This window comes from Nerophis ophidion, linkage group LG09 (genome assembly GCF_033978795.1).
Source record: "Nerophis ophidion isolate RoL-2023_Sa linkage group LG09, RoL_Noph_v1.0, whole genome shotgun sequence".
NCBI classification, from domain to species: Eukaryota; Metazoa; Chordata; class Actinopteri; order Syngnathiformes; family Syngnathidae; genus Nerophis; species Nerophis ophidion.
Window position 1 is genome coordinate 7931056 of NC_084619.1, and position 17985 is coordinate 7949040.

At 40.9% G+C, this 17985-nt stretch overlaps 1 protein-coding gene across 5 annotated transcripts in view; it reads right to left on the bottom strand.

The window, feature by feature from the left end:
- The window catches only part of wu:fc17b08 (ligand-dependent corepressor), a 52447-nt gene continuing 34462 nt past the window's right edge, over positions 1–17985 (bottom strand). For 2 of the 5 annotated variants that reach the window (XM_061910187.1, XM_061910186.1), the window contains exons 5-7: positions 15545–15862; positions 15365–15461; positions 1–8982 (exon numbers count right to left, since the gene is read on the bottom strand). In XM_061910187.1, coding sequence (XP_061766171.1) covers positions 4575–8982; positions 15365–15461; positions 15545–15862 — 4823 coding nt within the window. In that variant the 3' untranslated portion in view covers positions 1–4574. Of the gene's footprint in view, positions 8983–9118; positions 14184–15364; positions 15462–15544; positions 15863–17985 lie in introns of those variants that run through there. The other 3 variants (XR_009808067.1, XR_009808068.1, XM_061910188.1) reach the window with 3 other exon arrangements.

Here is a 17985-nt window from a genome sequence, read left to right on the forward strand (position 1 = left end):
TAAAAGTCATCGATTTTTATATCAGCTGCAGCAAAAATACATCCTTCCCAACACAAACATGTCATTGCTGGGATTAACACAAATAAAGCACTCTCCTCTTTCTAATATACAAAAAAAAAAAAAAGAAATAAACTTTAAATAGCAAGTGTAGACGACAAACACATTCAAGTTTGAATATTTGGTGGACTGTGTCGGAGGGTCTACATTTACAGCTCTTAAATAACAATAATTAATCATAAAAAGACGGAAAAAAACAAGATGCCCGTGGAAGGGTTCCCAAAGAAAAAATGACCGGGATAAAATAACAGTGCTGATAAAAATGTTATTTCTGTTTTCCTTTGACCATCTTAAGTCAGTTACTAGCATGGGAGGCGTCACAATATATATAAAGTTGTATGATGCGACATGGAATGTACCATTAATGCTCGACCGCAGTTTTAAACTTAATGCTTACTTCCTGTGGCGGAAGTCAGAAAATACCTAAAATGAGTCTTAACAGGATCAGTTTGAAGGTGCGCGGTCCCTTTAAGGGGCGCTAAAGAGTAATAGAGAGAAGTGTTCTTAGCCACCAGTGACAACACTTAGCACTGCTAAGAAAGATGGCTCCGCAACAGAAAAACAGTTCCAGGACTCAAGTCACAAACTCTGCGCTCTTGACTACGGTCTGAACCTCCTCGGGCTTTGAAGATTCCTAAAACCCAAAACTCCGTCCCAAAAGACATCCCTGGTGGGCTTCTTAAGTAGTAGATCGTGGTCGTGTACTCGTGTACAAAGTACTGTACTTCACCAGCAAGTCAGAAAATACCAGAAATGAGTCTTAACAGGATCAGTTTGAAGGTGCGCGGTCCCTTTAAGGGGTGCTAAAGAGTAATAGAGAGAAGTGTTCTTAGCCACAGGTGACAACACTTAGCACTGCTAAGAAAGATGGCTCCGCAACCGAAAAACAGTTCCAACACTCGAGTCACAAACTCTGCGCTCTTGACTATGGTCTGAAACTCCTCGGGCTTTGAAGATTCCTAAAACACAAAACTCTGCCCCAAAAAGACATCCCTGGTGGGCTTCTCTAGAAGTAGATCGCGGTCGTGTACTCGTGTACAAAGTACTGTACTTCACCAGCAAGTCAGAAAATACATGAAATGAGTGTTTACAGGATCAGTTTGAAGGTGCGCGGTCCCTTTAAGGGGTGCTAAAGGGTAATAGAGAGAAATGATCTTAGCCACGAGTGACAACACTTAGCACTGCTAGGAAAGATGGCCCCACAACAGAAAAACAGTTCCAGGACTCGAGTCACAAACTCTGCGCTCTTGACTACGGTCTGAACCTCCTCGGGCTTTGAAGATTCCTAAAACACAAAACTCCGCCCCAAAGGACATCCCTGGTGGGCTTCTTTAGAAGTAGATCGTGGTCGTGTACTCGTGTACAAAGTACTGTACTTCACCAGCAAGTCAGAAAATACCTGAAATGAGTCTTAACAGGATCAGTTTGAAGGTGTGCGGTCCCTTTAAGGGGCGCTAAAGAGTAATAGAGAGAAATGTTCTTAGCCACAAGTGACAACACTTAGCACTGCTAAGAAAGATGGCTCCGCAACAGAAAAACAGTTCCAGGACTGGAGTCACAAACTCTGCGCTCTTGACTATAGTCTGAACCTCCTCGGGCTTTGAAGATTCCTAAAACACAAAACCCCACCCCAAAAGACATCCCTGGTGGGCTTCTCTAGTAGTAGATCGCGGTCATGTACTCGTGTACAAAGTACTGTACTTCACCAGCAAGTCAGAAAATACATGAAATGAGTGTTTACAGGATCAGTTTGAAGGTGCGCGGTCCCTTTAAGGGGCGCTAAAGAGTAATAGAGAGAAGTGTTCTTAGCCACAGGTGACAACACTTAGCACTGCTAAGAAAGATGGCCCCACAACAGAAAACTGGTTCCAGGACTCAAGTCACAAACTCTGCGCTCTTGACTACGGTCTGAACCTCCTCGGGCTTTCAGGATTCCTAAAACACAAAACTCCGCCCCAAAAGACATCCCTGGTGGGCTTCTTTAGTAGTAGATCGTGGTCTTGTACTTGTGTACAAAGTACTGTACTTCACCAGCAAGTCAGAAAATACCAGAAATGAGTCTTAACAGGATCAGTTTGAAGGTGCGCGGTCCCTTTAAGGGGTGCTAAAGAGTAATAGAGAGAAGTGTTCTTAGCCACAAGTGACAACACTTAGCACTGCTAAGAAAGATGGCTCAACAACAGAAAACTGGTTCCAGTACTCGAGTCACAAACTCTGCGCTCTTGACTACGGTCTGAACCTCCTCGGGCTTTCAAGATTCCTAAAACACAAAACTCCGCCCCAAAAAGACATCCCTGGTGGGCTTCTCTAGTAGTAGATCGCGGTCGTGTACTCGTGTACAAAGTACTGTACTTCACCAGCAAGTCAGAAAATACATGAAATGAGTCTTAACAGGATCAGTTTGACGGTTCGCGGTCCCTTTAAGGGGCGCTAAAGAGTAATAGAGAGAAGTGTTCTTAGCCACAAGTGACAACACTTAGCACTGCTAAGAAAGATGGCCCCACAACAGAAAAACAGTTCCAGGACTCAAGTCCCAAACTCTGCGCTCTTGACTACGGTCTGAACCTCCTCGGGCTTTGAAGATTCCTAAAACCCAAAACTCCGCCCCAAAAGACATCCCTGGTGGGCTTCTTAAGTAGTAGATCGTGGTCGTGTACAAAGTACTGTACTTCACCAGCAAGTCAGAAAATACATGAAATGAGTGTTTACAGGATCAGTTTGAAGGTTTGCGGTCCCTTTAAGGGGTGCTAAAGAGTAATAGAGAGAAGTGTTCTTAGCCACCAGTGCACCAAAAGCACTGCTAAGAAAGATGGCCCCACAACAGAAAAACAGTTCCAGGACTCGAGTCACAAACTCTGCGCTCTTGACTACGGTCTGAACCTCCTCAGGCTTTCAAGATTCCTAAAACACAAAACCCCGCCCCAAAAGACATTTCTGGTGGGCTTCTTTAGAAGGAGATCGTGGTCGTGTACTCGTGTACAAAGTACTGTACTTCACCAGCAAGTCAGAAAATACATGAAATGAGTCTTAACAGGATCAGTTTGAAGGTGCGCGGTCCCTTTAAGGGGCGCTAAAGAGTAATAGAGAGAAATGTTCTTAGCCACAAGTGACAACACTTAGCACTGCTAAGAAAGATGGCCCCACAACAGAAAAACAGTTCCAGGACTCGAGTCACAAACTCTGCGCTCTTGACTACGGTCTGAACCTCCTCGGGCTTTGGAAATTCCTAAAACACAAAACTCCGCCCCAAAAGACATCCCTGGTGGGCTTCTCTAGAAGTAGATCGCGGTCGTGTACTCGTGTACAAAGTACTGTACTTCACCAGCAAGTCAGAACATACATGAAATTAGTCTTAACAGGATCAGTTTGAAGGTGTGCGGTCCCTTTAAGGGGTGCTAAAGAGTAATAGAGAAGTGTTCTTAGCCACAAGTGACAATACACATTGTTGGAGCTGTGCACCAGAAGCACTGCTAAGAAAGATGGCCCCACAACAGAAAAACAGTTCCAGCACTGGAGTCACAAACTCTGCGCTCTTGACTACGGTCTGAACCTCCTCGGGCTTTGAAGATTCCTAAAACACAAAACTCCGCCCCAAAAGACATCCCTGGTGGGCTTCTTTAGTCGTAGATCGTGGTCGTGTACTCGTGTACAAAGTACTGTACTTCACCAGCAAGTCAGAAAATACCTGAAACGAGTCTTAACAGGATCAGTTTGAAGGTGCGCGGTCCCTTTAAGGGGCGCTAAAGAGTAATAGAGAGAAGTGTTCTTAGCCACCAGTGACAACACTTAGCACTGCTAAGAAAGATGGCCCCACAACAGAAAAACAGTTCCAGGACTCGAGTCACAAACTCTGCGCTCTTGACTACGGTCTGAACCTCCTCAGGCTTTGAAGATTCCTAAAACACAAAACCCCGCCCCGAAAAGACATCCCTGGTGGGCTTCTCTAGTCGTAGATCGCGGTGGTGTACAAAGTACTGTACTTCACCAGCAAGGGAAACAAACACACGGTCTTGGCTAACACTTGTTTAAATATCCTTCTGCAACTTAAATAAAAAGGTAATGCTGGAAAAACACCGGTCAGCCACGCTAGGTCGACTCCACGGGCGTTCTTTGCATACGCTCGGGAAAACCAAATGCGTTCCGCGGAGAGCTCACATTTATATAGACATTCTTTGAACTTTATAAATAAGGCACCTGGTCAGAGCAGTCCCGTGATCACTCACTCGGCTGTGATTGGAAGGCGGGCCGGAGACTGCAAAGCTTTTATCTCATGAGAGATAAAAAACAAAACATGGAGGGACAATTACTTAGTGTCACTTTGAAGCCACACACCCATGAATGTGGTTCTTCATTTGCATTGAAAAAAAACAAAACAAGGTTTTTGTCCCTGAAGCAGCAAACCATCTTGCCTGCACCTTTTGTCAACGCTTTACCGAGGCATTTGCATACTGAAGTTCATTGTTCGGTTGGGACTTCCTTCTGAATGTATTCCAGATAAAAGTGATAAAAGTCAGGAGTCAGATACACTGTGACATCCGGGTGCGTTTAGCAGGCGGCGCTAGGAGTTCCTGAGCTCTCGTACGCGACCGCATGGCGTCACGATTTGTCTTCGCAGCAGCTTTTCTGGTGATTCCCTCTGCCTTTTTGGTGGACTTAAGAGACACCTGCTCCTTCGCCGTCTTGGACGTCTTGGTCACGGGAATGGAGCCATCGTTTGATGCTGCCTTCATATTTCTCTGGGATCTGGTCAGCACTTGGTCAGGAGCACTTGGAAGCTTCACCTGTGCCTCGGGGACTCCTTGCACACCTTTCGTTTCTTTTCTGTCCGGCGATTCATTTACTTGATTTTTAACAGCGTGGACTTTGTTCACAGTGGGCTTTTCTGCATCTTTGTCTATTTCTGGTGTCTTTTTGTCCGCTTGACTTTTTGACGCATCAACCAGAGAATTCAGTCGCCGCGAACACCTCTTGACTTGAGGTGCGTCCTGAGCCTTGACAGCTTGAAGCCTTGTCGACTTTCTTCGAGCCAATGTTCTTTTACCTGGTATTTTTTTTGCCTTCACTTGTTTAGCAACAGGAAGGGGTAATTTCTCTGCCTTCTGAGACGGATTGACTGCTGACTCAGAAGCGGGTTCTCTGGTCGGTATTTTTAAACTTTTAGCTTTTAAGTTTTGAGAGACAACTTTCATCCGAACATTGGCTTGCTGGACATGCATCTTTTCCCGTATATTGGAGTATTTCCTCAAAATCCTGGCACTAGCCGGATTCTTTGGCTTAGCAGGACCTTTCTGGGATTCGTTAGTTTGCCCCTTAGCATCAACTCTGGCGTGCGTCTGATTGGTGGGAGCAGTGCTAGGAAGTTCTTGCTTCTCTTTGCCTTTGAGCGAGGGGGTTCCCTCCTCCAGCGTTTTGGCTATAAGTTTCTGACTTTTCGGGGTGCTCTTTACGGGAGAGGCGATGGCAAATTTTTTCAAGTGTTTCTTCAGGCGTTCCGCCTGTAAGCTTGGAAAAACGCCCTGAGAGATCCCCGATGCACTAGATGAACTGTGGAAGCACAGCTGAGTTTCTGACGGAAGACGTGTGTTTATTTTCTTAACGATGACAAGAGATTGGGTTTCTGTTGATTCTAGGAACCAGCGACAAATACTGGAAAGATCTAAGTCTTGGCTGAAGAGCATTTGCACTGGTGAATATTTCTGTGGTTCTAAAGTCTTTGGCTTGCGGGCCCTGCGTTTACTCTTCCATATGGCGGCTTGTCTGTCGGATTTGTTTTTATATTTTGTTGCTGGTTGACCATCTCTGTCCATTTGCAGCCAGCCTTTCTGCATCTTTTCATATTTGAGGTTCAAGTTAGTCAGCAACAGTTGATTTTTTTCTCTAGTCAGTTCCTTCAAGAATTTATTGGTTTGTCTGGGCGGCTTTAGTCTCTGTGAAGTAATAGGGGACGCGGGACTACGAGGGAGAACAGATGCCGCAAATGATGGAGGTGACTTGATATGAGTTTTGGATGGAGTTGTTCTGGTAGGTGACACCACCTCAGTGTTCTTTCCAAATACAGGGAGAGCGCTTGTAGAGGGCAAAGACAACCTTTGGGATTGCAAAGATAGCTTTTTATTGTCAGATTGCGGTGACTGAGGGTCTGGTTGTGGGGACGTATCAGCTTTACTGCTCTCACTCCTCAGTGGCATTCTTGTGGGCTTGTCAACTCCAGGTGAACTTGTAGAACTTCCCTCTAAAGACAATGCATTTGTTTTTTGTTTCTCTGGTGATGGTTCCATTATGAGGACCCTTTTTCCTCTTAATGGTGTCATCCTTGTCTGCATTTTAGTCTCATCTTCTAATGGGCTTGATAAGTCCGTGTCAAGCTGATGAGTCTTGTTTTTACTTTCTTCTACAGCCACCTGTGAAGACCTTAATGTTTGTTTAACCAAGATACTTTGGACTTCTTCTGAAACACTGCCTGTTGATGGAGTTTTTTGACTATTTACCTCCACCTCTGTCTCTTGGACTGTGCTTGGTTGAGACTGTTCTGGAGTTGTAGGTGAAGTCAAACCTGTCAAAGGAGGAGGAGAAAGAGAAATGGGGGGCATGGCTGCAGGAGCAGGGGGTAAAATACAATCAGGAGAAGGCGCTGATTGAGAAATGTCGTCAGGTTTCTGAACAGCTGATCTTAGTTGTCGTTTGGTTTCATTGCCAGAATCCACTGGATCATCTTCATGGCCTTGATTTTGGTTTTGGATCGGTTTGGATTTGGGGGCGATCTTAACTGTAGGGTTTTCGGGTATGTCAGAGGTTGCCACTGGAGGAAGTTCTGGTGTGATCACAATGGCTTCTGTAGACACGTCTGATTCAGTCGTATTTTTTTCTTGGTTCACGGTCTCTGGAGAGTCGGTTTGAGCAAGTTTGGGAACTCTCTGAATTTGTTTCACTGGGGTTTTAGTGGGTGATGTGCCACTGCTGTTTGATCTACGGCGCAGACTCCTGTCAGAAGCTGATACAGGTCTTCCATTGACATAGCCCACGATCACTGTTTCCAATTGCTTTAACCTCTTTGGCATATTTTTCACACTGCCTTTTTTTCTACGCCAAGGGGGTAATTCCTTCAGGAGAGAATCCATTGTCTTTGAGGAAATATCACAATCATCATCTTCTTCAAATGTTGGTACTGGCAAAATACCTTCAGCATCGACAGCTGCTGTACTTTCTTGCTCAATCAACAGCTGCTCTTCGGATGGTCCTGATGTCAAAGATGTTTCATTCTCTTCAAGGTTATCTGAGAATGTCTGCTTTTTCGGCTGAGGTTCTTGTGGCCCCTCAATGTCTGAGGCATTCTCATTTTCCTGCGTCCCCTCATGTTCCATGGGTGATGGGGTGCTCGTGTGGAGGGGGACAGTCTCACTGTCATGCATTTTATTACATGGAATTTGAACTTCAGCTTCTTCTGTGTTGGCTTCCTCTGATTGTTCTGTTGTTTGTGACACAATTGCTGTAGTAGATTTGGCTTGCTCAGGTTCAAGTTCAGGTTCAGGTTCAGGTTCAGGTTCAGGTTCGTTTTCCTTTTCTGTTTCAAATGTGGTCTGTGCCGTAATTTCTTCACTTTGCGCTGTTTTCTTGCACTCAGGGGATGCTCCTTCCTCTAATTGAAGGTCATTTGTGCTGATAGTTGTTACTATGTTCTCAGATGGAGAGTTAACTTGAGGTTGAGGGGCTTCTATCTTGTTCTGACACTGATCTGTCTGACTGGTTTCTACTATAATGTCAGCTTCACTGGCTGCTACCTCTACCCTTTCACCTGTCCCTGGTATCACTAATTCATCAGACTCTTTTGAGGACACTTGCTCACTTATTCTCTCTTTACACGCTCCAGCAAAAGGACTATCCACCGGAGGTACACCTTCAGGTTTTGAAAGGATCTGTTTTGGAGTCACCAGTGTGATTAACTCTGGCATTGGATTAGGACAGTTTCCCCTACCAGCTAACGTGCGGACCGTTTTTAACTCCCAAATTTCATCCGTGTACAAATGTCCCCTGGTGCTTTTCCGGGCATTGCGGCGGGGAAGCAAGTTACGCTGTTGTTCTTTAAAGCACTCGGTAATGGGTTTGTCAATATAAACAATGTCACAGTTGCCAAGATCTGGATCAACCATCCTATAAGGAGCGTGTCGAGTCTGTTGCTGATTGGCTGGCCGAATAGTCTTCCTGGCATTTCGTGGTGGATTTACAGTAGTAGCCTCAGGAAGCGAATATTGTTTAATTGGTAATTTTTTGTTGTGCCAAACAGCTCCTCTCTGTCTAGCAGGATGCGAGTGACTGAGAAGATTTTGTTTTTTCAGAGAGGAGCTTAGTCTAGCGCTATGAGTCTCTGTTCTGTTGGGCAAATTGGAGTTATTTTGTCGGACCTCCAAAGTACCAGAGTCCGACGAAAGTGAGGTGGTCATTACACAGGATAACTTTTTACCAGCAGCAACATTACTGCTTTTCATTATTTTCATCTTAAGAGGAGCGTGGTCAGACGGACTGCTACCTGACTGTGGACTTTGAGGATCCAACACAGGGCTGGAGGAAACAGACTTTGGCGATAAAAGTGCAGTCTTGAGAAGGTTTTCAGTGACACACTTGCTTTGGGTAGAACAGGACATATCCAGGACTTCAGATTTCGGGGTCGATTCCAAGGGAAGGCTAAGCTTCAAGCATGACTTCTCAGGTGTGATCGGGTAGGAGCTGGTTGTTCCCTGGATTTCAAAGGCGGAGTTAATAGTTTGCAGTGTCTTGGATGCCGCCAGCGCCTTGACCTCGGTTTGCAGGAAACCTATGGCGTCAACAATTTGTCTTTGATGATGGCGGCAGAGTTTGGCCATGAACTGTTCCAGTGTTGAGGTGGACTGCAGTTCTTTTGCCATTGCAATAGGCAAGACAATACGCTCACTAAAAGGGAAAACAGAAAAGAAAAACAGGTAAAAAAAAAAATAAATGAATATAATAAAATAAATGAAAAAAAAAATATATATATATATATGCGTGAAAAAAAAAAAGTGTAAGTTTAGTAAAATACCACAGACAATTAAGGTTTATATTGCATATTTATTAAAAGAATAAGTGATTTTTTTAAAATTCAATTCAAATCCAGTGAATTTGACCAATTACATCATTACAATTAATACATGTTTCTTCTTTGCACACTGCCATATATTGTTACATTAAGAAAATCCTACACATGCACAGGACATCGACTTAAAAAACAAGTTGGGGTTTTTTTTAATCACTTGAAAGAGCAAATACATAGGGGCAAATATAGAATACATACATAGTGTCAAGTTGTTGTGGCGTGCAAAGTAAAGAAAAAAAAAAACAAGTGTTTTTTCCAATTCCATTTAACTGAAAGGACAAAACAAGAATAGGAAATGGATATATTCAAAAATATGTGTGTGTCATAAATAGGTCTATATTAAATCACACGTAAGTGGTAATTCATCTAGGTTTGCTGAAGTTGTGGCAGCGAGGTAATCTGGATTCCTGAGACCCTTGCAAAATAGAATGCTACAAATATTCTTATTGTAAAAATGTACAACTCGATACATATATGTGGCTACAGCTTTAATCTTGGCAGAATATTGACTTCTCTGTGCACAAGGCATGAGTTTGGGTTGGATGGTAGGTTTACCCTCTCTGTGAACCCTTTAGTTTAAGGACAGTCAATTATTCCTCGCCTGTTTTAAACTATGTTGACTGGAGCATGTTAACAAACAACTGTTGCTTGCAGCTGTGATGATGACATTCATTGTCTAAAACTTTATAAAAACCAAAAAAGAGAAACTGTGTATTTCTGTTTGAGTATTGTAAGACAAAAATATTACACATGTACATTTTAGGGATTCAAAAATAGTTTTGAGAATAAAAATAAGAATTGCCTAAGTGACAATGTTTTCTTTTTCAGTCCCTGCTCGAAAAACCAAAGGAATAAAGAAGAGTACCTGAATTCTTAACGGTATCATCCCTGAAGGTTTATCTCGCCATTTAACTATACAGCACAGTCATGAGGACATCAAAAGCATGCCTTGTCTTACTCCGTAACATAAATAACAGTTATTAAATGCAGACGCAAACCACATTGCATTTCAAGATTACGGATGTGTTGGAACTTATCTCCAAAGTTTCTTAGGACTATACATTAAGGATAAAAATATTTGGACAATTACAGACTATGAATGCATTTTATCCTGAGTGACCGACCCATTGCACGGATTCTGTTTTAGCAACATTGAAGGTTCACTGTTCTTAACACACTTAACAATAATTAACAAGTATTTCAAAGATCACACAACCTTAGTATACATCAAACTTCTCACGTGTCATAACTCACTCATGCAAAACACATTTAATATATATTTATATATACACGTTTTTTTTCTGTTAACTATGCATTTTAACAAATATTTGAGCAATGCCGTTTATTATTTCAATATTGTATCTTTGAGCACAATAAATGGTGACAAGACAAAACATATTTGTTTGTACCCATCAGATATACTTTATCGATCACATGAAAGATCATCACCGATCTTTGAGATTATCGATTAAACGATACATTTAAAATCATATCTACGTCTATGAGCACATAATCCATACATTCATTGATTACTGAAGTAATGATACATCTATTCTTTTTTATAAAAATAAAAATAATAACATATTTTGTACTGCACTTAAAGTAATAACCAGGAGATTTTTTTTTTCTTCCCCCAAACACAGAGTTTAAAACTCAAAAATGTTTTTGTAGTGATGTCTCAAACTTCTCATTTCTGTCCATAAATGGGAGTATAATCAAAGAACTAAGAGCTCAAATTATTTTCGGGCGGTATAGCTCGGTTGGTAGAGCGGCCGTGCCAGCAACTTGAGGGTTGCAGGTTCGATCCCCGCTTCCGCCATCCTAGTCACTGCCGTTGTGTCCTTGGGCAAGACACTTTACCCACCTGCTCCCAGTGCCACCCACACTGGTTTAAATGTAAAAGTTAGATATTGGGTTTCACCATGTAAAGCGCTTTGAGTCACTAGAGAAAAAAAGGGCTACATAAATATAATTCACTTGTATCAATTAGAGCCCTAAGTAAAGTAAAGGGACTTTTAAACAGTTGTGACAATAGCAGAATGTAATGTAAGTCGAGGTAGTCAACTATTAGATTTGCGGGCACATTTGGAACGTTTGCCCATTTACAAACCAAAATGCATGCATGTATTTATGCCTTATATGATTGCAGATGGCATCAGATTAATACATACAATTGTAAAATCACTATGTGTTAGTTTTTTTTAAATATATATTTGAAAAAAATGTAGAAAACATTTTTTTATCTGATGGTCTTCTATCATATAAGGCAATCTTATCTAAACATGGATAGTTGAAAATGCTTTCAACTAAATATGGGCCTCACATATAATTTGAGGATTGTCGATGCAGCAGTAATTATGTTCTCTCAAATTAAATGACTTGTAGGATGACGTTTGTTTTGATAGCTATCCATACAGGTTGCGATGTGTGGTAGAGGTTAAGGGTTTAGTTTATGGAACAACTCAAAACAGTAAATTAAATCTACCAAGTTGTTTTGGAACATTTAAACAATGTGTCCACAAAAGCCTGCGGGAATGGCTACATATGATGTATATATATACCTTGATAGAAGAATAGTATTTCTTTAGTGCCCTGAGATATACGTGAAAATGCACACTACAAGTATCCCGGTAGATTAGAAAAACAGGTTCTATGAAGTATAACAAACTAAATATTACATGAAAACAACCAAACTGATTTTAAACTACAGTCGGTTTATGACAAAAGCCTGTGTGCAGTGTTTATAAAGTTAACGGTTTCAAGGGCTTGAGTTTCGCCATTCAAAACATATAAAAAAAATCTTAAGGAAGGGCAAAAGGCGACCGTCATGTAAACGCCAGTTTCTTAATTGGACATGACAGGAACCTGAAGTACTGCAACTAGATAAAACATTTAAAGGAAAATAGAGAGTTCACATTACTGCCACTAAATGACAACATTAAAAAAAAATACCTGAATGTATTGTTCCCTAAATTATTGTGTACAGACTGTCAAATATGTACAGTTGAGTGTAGCTCTTTTATGTCAGCCGAGCAATTAGTGTAGACGAACTATTCATGAACAATAAGTTGTTGCGTCCTTCTGCCTTCGAGAAGAGGCATCCAGGACAAACTCTAACCTGAACTGAGCCCCAGTCAATCGTCTAAGTGGTTTTGAAGGCTTATGCTGGCACTGAAATGCTACTGATAGTTAAGGTAAGCTATGAAGACATTTGAAAGTAGCACACACACTGTCACTGAGACAACCTGAATTATTGCCTTGTCTATCGCCTTTGAGGTGACGGAAGAGAAGGCAAGTGTTTTTGAAGCTTAGGAGTAAGTGAGGTATATATGTGAGTGGTCAGTGAATCCGCTATAGGATTAAGACAAATCCTGCATCCAAACCTGAACTAAACCTGAGGCGTGAAGGCATTGAGAATAAACAATTACCATTCATATAGCACAGTAAATGCATCCATATAAAAACCTGTTGTGCTTGGTATATATTACTTGACAAATGGTGTAATCCACTCTACATTTTGGTTCCAGGAAATGAAAACAGATTGGATAATATACCGCGGAGAACCAACGCATGCTTTGCGTACATTAGCCTTTAAACATACAGTTTGTCATTAAATCTCCAGTGCATTTGAAAAACAGTGACTTGAACTTTCAGTCAGTCATACACAAAACACAAATAATGATTCTAATCATAAATAGAAAGCATGCATACAATGCTTTGAGCCTTATTTACAGGACCGATATATACAGGTGAATGATGTGGCCTGCTCTGAACAGTACTGTCGGTATACACCGAGGGGCGCCACTTGGTTAATTTTTCTCTCAATGCAATAAAATCAAAATGTATGCAACCTTCATAGTGGAACCTATAAATAAAATAAATACACACATACACACTAATATAATATTCAAGTGCATAGAGACGATTAAATGTTAAAATACAGATGCCCATGAACATTGAATTACACTAAAAGTATTAATGGCCAAATGCAAGCATGGATTCATATATAATTAACTAATCTGGAATTTTGGTGTTAAGGGTAAAAAGGCAACAGTTGCCTTGGTAAAAATGTGTTTGTACAGTTGTTAGACAAAATTAATTTGGTGAAAGACTTCCATCATGCAACCCGCTTCCGTTCTCGGTGGATGAGCTCTCTCTTTCCTCGGAGATGGCCTGGAGTTCTTCACTCTTTGGGAAATGAGAAACACACTGCTCATCAAGCGAGCTAATGAGCCGCAGTTTCTTTTTCGGGGGATGTTTCAGGGTCCCCAGGCGCTCTTTAACCTTGTACTCCAGGGTGCTGTGGGGAATGCCATAGATGGACTGGGCTTTGGATACACTCATTTTCCCACCCATCACCACCACTATGGCCTCCTCCAGCAGCTCCGTGTTGTACTGTCGGTAGCGACCACGTTTCTTCCTCGGCGGTTTGTTTCCTAAGTCGGACTCGGAATCCAGGGGAAAGTTTCGGTCTGTGTCGTGAGGCCAAAAAACACCATTGCTCTTTTTGCGGGAATATAGTTTCTTACCCAGATTGTTCTCACAAAGTAAACCTGAATTTTCAATTCGGAGGGGATCCCAAGCAGCGTCTGTTCCTGCGGCCAAACTCCGCACTTGGGGGATCTTGAGGTCAATGTTGGAATGGTAAAGGGAGGCGCTGTGGTCTTGGCAGGCATCCTGGTGCTTTCCTTTATTGTAGGACAAGGACTTTGAGAAGAGTCCGGCAGCTTGCAACAACCTGGGAATGTCTTTAAGGTGCTCACTAGCTTCACTGCTGGCTTTGAGTTTGAGGAGTGCACCAAAATGAGCTTTGGAATTCCAGGCGCCGAAGCCGTTTTCGCAGAGGTCAGTAGGTGTGATGCTGCGGTTATGGCTGAGAGGTGACTCTGGGTTGCTTTCCAGGCCAACCTCCTCTTTGATGTGCAGAGAGTACGCGAAAGATGAGGAGGGCTTATAACGGGCGGAGTGGCCGATATTCTCCCTCCTCCTCCCATCCTGTCCGTCCGCGCTCAAGGATCGCCTGATTAGATGGAAGGAAATTGGGTGTAAGCAGAGCTTGCACAGTGTCTTTCTCTCTGTTCTAAAAGGAGGATGGATTGGGGAGGGGAGAATGTTGGCCACTCCTTTATTATATGACCTAACTTTGGTAACATCACTCACTTTTGCCTTAAATGACTGGATGGTTGTTTGTGAGAACAAAAAAATGGGACATTTCTTTGATTGCTTACAAATTTTGCAACAACAAAACAACAAAAATGAAAATAGGATTGTGACAAAAACACAAAACGTCAAACCAACAAAATATAGACAATCAGTATATGTATTTGGCAAAGCTAGAAAGAGGGCATAGGGGATGTGCAGTAATTTTCATCGCTGTCAAGAAGCTTAAGTTAGCTCGATACTTTATTTATCCTTAAGGAACGGTTTAGCTAATTTTTAGTTAGCGCACAAAATGTAAAATTCAAGAATAAGTTTTGACATTTTGTGTGTGACGTTACCACTGAACAAGCTCCGCAATAAAAGAGTAACCCAGCAGAGGGTATGTGTTTGTGTCGAACTCAAAGCCTAATTAACAGAATGTGGGTACAAAAAAATGAGGTGGGGAGTTAGATTTTCTTGAGTCTGATCATACGCAGCAAACATACTAAGTCTAAGAAATACAATTTGAGAAGGTTGGCATCAATAGGCTTTTTTCTTTAAGTAAGTGGGTTTCACAAATTGTTGACAGAAAAACATTCACCATAACCCTTCTTTAAACTGATTTAAAAACCAAGATTTTTGGAGCATTTTAATATTAGGTTGTTTCACGTAATAATTTTGCATCTTGTACATGAAGTTCATAGTGTAAATTTTGAAAAGAATTAATTGATTAATCTTTAGCTCATGTGACTGTTTCGAGATCAAAATACTCTTACACACAAACTAATTGAAGCGCCAGTTGCAACACCAATGAACAGTTGAATAAACTGCACAATAGACCATTACATAATGTAATGAAGTGCATAGAGAGTAGTGTTCAAGCAACAGAAGGAAATAGAACGTTCGTTTCAAGTAAAAATGCCTGTTCTGTTGCATTTTGTGTTAGTATAACTACATTTCAGGTACATGTCAAAACCTTTATAATGATTTTCAATATGATGTGACAGAAAAAAATAGGAGTGGAGACTGATGAAGGCAAGAAAAAAAAAAAAGGTTTCTTACCTCTTGATTGTAGATACCTTAGAAGAAAGGCATGGACTGTTGCTGGGCAAACTGCTGCTATGGCGACTCTTTTTGATGGACAAATCAAGGACTCCCTCTGTTAAAAATGAACATATAACTCAGTTTACATTGAAATGTTCATGCAAGTGCCGCTTAGGTAAATATTTAGTTTCACACTACCTTGCTCAGTGGGCTCAGATGGGGCTTTCTTGACTCTGAGATCAAGAGGGGCCTCCTGGTCCGCCATGAGGAGCTTGCTGAGGACGGGGTTGTGGCTATGTGCAGGCCTCGCCACCACGGCAGAGGGGCTGCTGGGTGGAGCCCCAGAAGTCACGGCTGGGGTCTGCGGGCTTTGGTCCGAGCTTGGCTTGGTTTCTGAACCACTATCCTGAGGAGAGCTGGTTTTTGAGGTATATTCGGTGGCAAACTGGCGGATCATTCTCTGGAGGATCTCTCGCGCCACTACTGGGATGTGAGGGTCGGAGAAACTTGGCACATCTGAAAAGAAGTGACATTTTATCATTAGACATAGCAACTGACAACAATTTGAAATTATTTTATAGGCCCATTTTAGGTCTCCTAAAAAAACTACAAAATCAGAGATATATATAGACCACCATAACGTATCCCACTCGACACAGTCTATTTAAAAAGGGTATGTGTATGTATAGTAAAATGACCAGCAACAGGTTGTAAGAATAACTCTGTGTCCTGCCACAAGATTTTGGGGGGAGGAAAATATGATTAAGCACAGCAGACTAGCAGAGTAGTACAAAGTTATGGTCAATATTCACATGGGGGTGGTTGGAGCCTATCCTACACCCTGGACAAGTCATCACCTCATCTTAGGGCCAACACAAACAGACAGACAACATTCACACCGACATATTAAAATTTAATTTGTTAAATGTGTGTACGTGTTTAAAACAATAGCAATGCTAATTTTTGTTAGCCTGTTGACAGGCTTGTCCATTGTATGTTAGCATTAAGCTGGCGGCATAAGAGCCAACCTTTGTTTTGTATAATTGCATTTTTAGCTGTTTATTTCACATGATACCTCCATGTGTGTGCATTTTGTGTGTATATTAATGTGCTTTATTAATGTACATATTGTGACAGTAACTTCTTTGTGGAAACTATCCATAAAAAACCTCAATTTGGAAGTTTTTCATCTCTGATTTGAAGACTGTTTACCTTTTTGTTTAAAATAAATTCCTAGATTCAGGCAGGGCAAAATAATTGATGTAAATAAACCAGGTGTGTATGAAGTGCAGCCGGTGTTACATAATTGTTATTGAATAAAAAACCCAACAAATAAGAACAATATACGTTAATACTATTGAAACAAATTTGTCTTTAAATATATGTATATTTGACTAGCCTTTGAAAAAATATATAGGAAATTATGAAAATGTATGACATCAAAGTGGCACAGCCACAAATAGATTGGAAATCTGTGCGAAACACTGATTAGTAGTATTTGAATACCATAGAATATGACTTTATTGCCACTGCACTTCAAAAGTACAGTGACCTTTATTTTTCAGTGCAAACCATTTCAGGAGCAGAAGTACATTGTACAGGGTAGACATTAGAGTGCCGCTCGTAAAGAAGGTGGGAAAAGGTAAACATAGGGGGAGGTTGAGAAAAAAAAGTCAGTTGCTTCCTTTTTTACTCTTGCACATTGTCAAGGTCCTCTCTTCCTTTTGTTAGGAGATGTGAACAAACCACTATGAATGTATTCAGTGCTAAACAACTGAGTAGAAAGCAAAGAAATAATAAACAACCATGGATGACAAAATAATTAAAAAATGTTTGTAATAAGAAGAATACGTTACATAGAAAATTTATAGCAGAGGCAGAAAATATGTACAAAAAGTATAAAAATAAGCTAAACAACATACTACGAACATGTAGAAAATAATATTACAGTCAATTATTAGACAAGAACAAAAACAATATGAGAGCAACATGGGGCATCAGCCCCAATACTTCTTAGGCTGACACAAAAATAATGACAACATAAAGGAAGTAGTTGAAAACCTAAATAATTACTTTGTAAATATTGGACCAAATTTGGAAGAAAGGATTCCAGACCCAGTTTCAATTGAGGACTATAATGATACCACAGAGAGAAATCCCAACTCCATGTTCTTCAATAATGTGACACAGGAGGAAATAGTAAAAATCGTGAAAAAATGCTAATCTAAGACTTCAATTGATTGTAATGGAATTGATATGGAAACGATAAAAAAGATTATTGACGAGATTTCAGAACAATTAATGTATTTTAGTAACCTGTCATTTCAAACAGGTAAATTCCCAAACAAAAAATAAAAATAGCTAAAGTTTCACCAATTTGTAAGACTGGAGACAAACACCAATTTACAAATTATAGACCTGTTACTTTACTTCCACAATTTTCTAAAATCATTGAAAAACTGTTCAATAACAGATTAAAGAGTTTCACAAACAAAAATACAATATTCGCTTAGAACCAATATGGATACAGAGCTAATGTTTCAACTTCGATGGCTTTAATTGAAATTAGAGAATAAATTGCCAATGCAATACTGTGCGGCAGCAATGTTGGTGGATCTAACTAAAGCATTTGATACAAT